The sequence below is a fragment of the Micromesistius poutassou genome (assembly GCF_964030765.1).
Source record: "Micromesistius poutassou genome assembly, contig: SCAFFOLD_5687, whole genome shotgun sequence".
NCBI classification, from domain to species: domain Eukaryota; kingdom Metazoa; phylum Chordata; class Actinopteri; order Gadiformes; family Gadidae; genus Micromesistius; species Micromesistius poutassou.
The window spans coordinates 12,501-14,817 of NW_028178905.1; the positions used below are offsets into that span (position 1 = coordinate 12,501).

The window sequence follows — 2,317 nt, forward strand, 5'->3', positions numbered from 1 at the left end:
AACGCGTGAGATGTGTCAAGGTCAGTAAAGTCATCCAGGTCTATCCAGCACTGCCGTCAGGATGAGATCAGTCAGTCCGTCCATCCGTCCCGTCAGTCTCTCCGTCCGTCTCTCCGTCCGTCTCTCCGTCTGTCTGTCTGTCCATAATGTGATGTGGTCTCACCAGGGAGAAGTCGTCGGGGTCAATCCAGACGATGCTGAGGTCCGGTAGATGGGTGTTCTCGCGGGCTACCTGCTTCAGGATCTCCAGGAACTCAAAACCGTCTGCCGGGACACACAACACGGGCCAGGTCAGGAGACACCATCACCATCATCAAGAGTCCTCAAAACATTACTTTTCTAGCATAGAGATGGTGTTGAAAGCCATTGTTTCGGCTGATGCATCCGTGTCTCTGAAATTGTCCTGCTTGGGATACTAAATGTATGTGTAATAAACATAAACATCAAATATTACAGTAAAATAGATTTCGATTTCAGTCAGACTTACTGATAAAGTAAGGTTAAATAAACCATTTCATGTTATATATAGGCCTTATCTCATACTACTGAAAATCTTTTCTCCTTTTCTACTTCTATTTAAGTAATATGTGAGGTGTGTGTGTGTGTGTGAGAGGTAAGGTAAGACACACGGCCCTACGGCCTCTCACACCACTGCATAACAGACGCATCCCGTAGTCCTGTATCTGACTCTCTGTATGAGACGTGATGTCAGAGCGGTGGCCTCACCCGGGTCCTCCTCTTCAGCGAAGGCGACGATGTGGATCCCTTCGATATCGTCCTCCTGAGAGGAAGAGACCAGGCATGTTGACGTCACGCCAGTGCACCATGACGCCCATTGACACGGTGTGATCCATCTCTCTACTCACCCAGGTCTCAAACATGTCCTCAGCACGCAGCTTCCTCAGGGTCGGCCTGAAAACACAACAGACACGGTCAGTCTCCACCACACACACACACCGCCTCTTTTAAATATCACGTTTAAACGTAATATTTAAGAACCAGCCCACAGTTATATCCAAAGTGATTTAAAGTGAATGTTAAGGCATAAGGCGCCTACAAGTAGAATGCAAACAATGTGTTTGTGTGTGTGTGTGTGTGTGTGTGTGTGTGTGTGTGTGTGTGTGTAGGTGAGGTCAGGTGACCTGTGTGTGTGGTCAGGTGACCTGTGTGAGGTCAGGTGACCTGTGTGTGTGGTCAGGTGACCTGTGTGCTGTCAGGTGACCTGTGTGTGTGGTCAGGTGACCTGTGTGCTGTCAGGTGACCTGTGTGAGGTCAGGTGACCTGTGTGTGTGGTCAGGTGACCTGTGTGTGTGATCAGGTGACGTGTGTGGTCAGATGACCTGTGTGAGGTCAGGTGACCTGCGTACCGTCTGTGCTTGGTGATGAAGGCCACCAGCTCCTCCTCTGAGTGCGGTTTCTCGGGAATGGTGACCGGCTCCTCCATGAAGGGCTCGTAGAAGTCCACCTCGTTCATCTTCAGGGTCAGCTGCTTGGCCACCTGGAGCAGCAGGGAAACACCAGCTCATTTGTGTATTCAAAAACAACCAGGTCATTCATGACTTCATAAACAACCAGGTCATTCATTAATTCAAAAACCACCAGGTCATTCATGACTTCATAAACAACCAGATTATTCATGACATTTTTACATTTTTTTCTTCATTCGTTCTGATTTATAATTAGTTTCCTCTTGTTACTTTTGTCATTGGATCATTCATTCCTTTCCTTTATTAAATAAAGACTAATACATGTTTTATATATTATGATGTGTGTTTATGCATGTAACTCACAGTTTTCTCAAACGTGGCAAAGAACTTAATGTAGGGCTGAAACTGCTCAGCTGCCTCTTTAAACGCCTCGAAATCTGGAGCAGGAAGGAGCCGTAGAGAGGGGTGAGATTAAGACCTCAGACGGTGTTTATATTAACGCACCACTCATGTCATCACCATCCAGCCCACATCCGAGGACTCTTCCGCTGCTCTCCGGAGACATGCCGCTGATACATTAACTCGACCAAAATAGTCGAACTTTGACCTCTTATAGAGTCCGGTCTCAGAGAGGCGCTCGGAGGAGAATCAAAAGCTTTAGTGATCCTGGCCGACCGCAGTGAACTCAGTTCCCCGGTTTGGAGAACAGTAATAGTAAGAGCAACAACAGCTGGGATGATGGTGTGATACGTACATGGCCCGTTAAGCCCTAGACTGTCACTGTGATTAAGGGCTGTACAAATACAATTGAATTGAATTGATGCTGGAAGAAAATAAACTGTGTCAAATGGTCGGTTGTCATGGTAACCTCCACACGGTGATGCTCAACA

General features: G+C 47.2%; 1 protein-coding gene across 1 annotated transcript in view; it reads right to left on the bottom strand.

Annotated features, from left to right (window-relative positions):
• Window positions 1-1,992, bottom strand: part of LOC311373276 (calsequestrin-2-like) — a gene marked incomplete at its 5' end in the record, with an annotated part of 2,988 nt that extends 996 nt beyond the window's left edge. Inside the window, 6 exons of the mRNA XM_084490070.1 lie at window positions 164-264; window positions 727-781; window positions 867-912; window positions 1,368-1,498; window positions 1,791-1,864; window positions 1,959-1,992. Of these exons, the coding sequence (XP_084346196.1) occupies window positions 164-264; window positions 727-781; window positions 867-912; window positions 1,368-1,498; window positions 1,791-1,864; window positions 1,959-1,992 (441 nt within the window). The remainder of the gene's footprint in view (window positions 1-163; window positions 265-726; window positions 782-866; window positions 913-1,367; window positions 1,499-1,790; window positions 1,865-1,958) is intronic.
• Window positions 1,993-2,317: the final 325 nt, after the last annotated feature.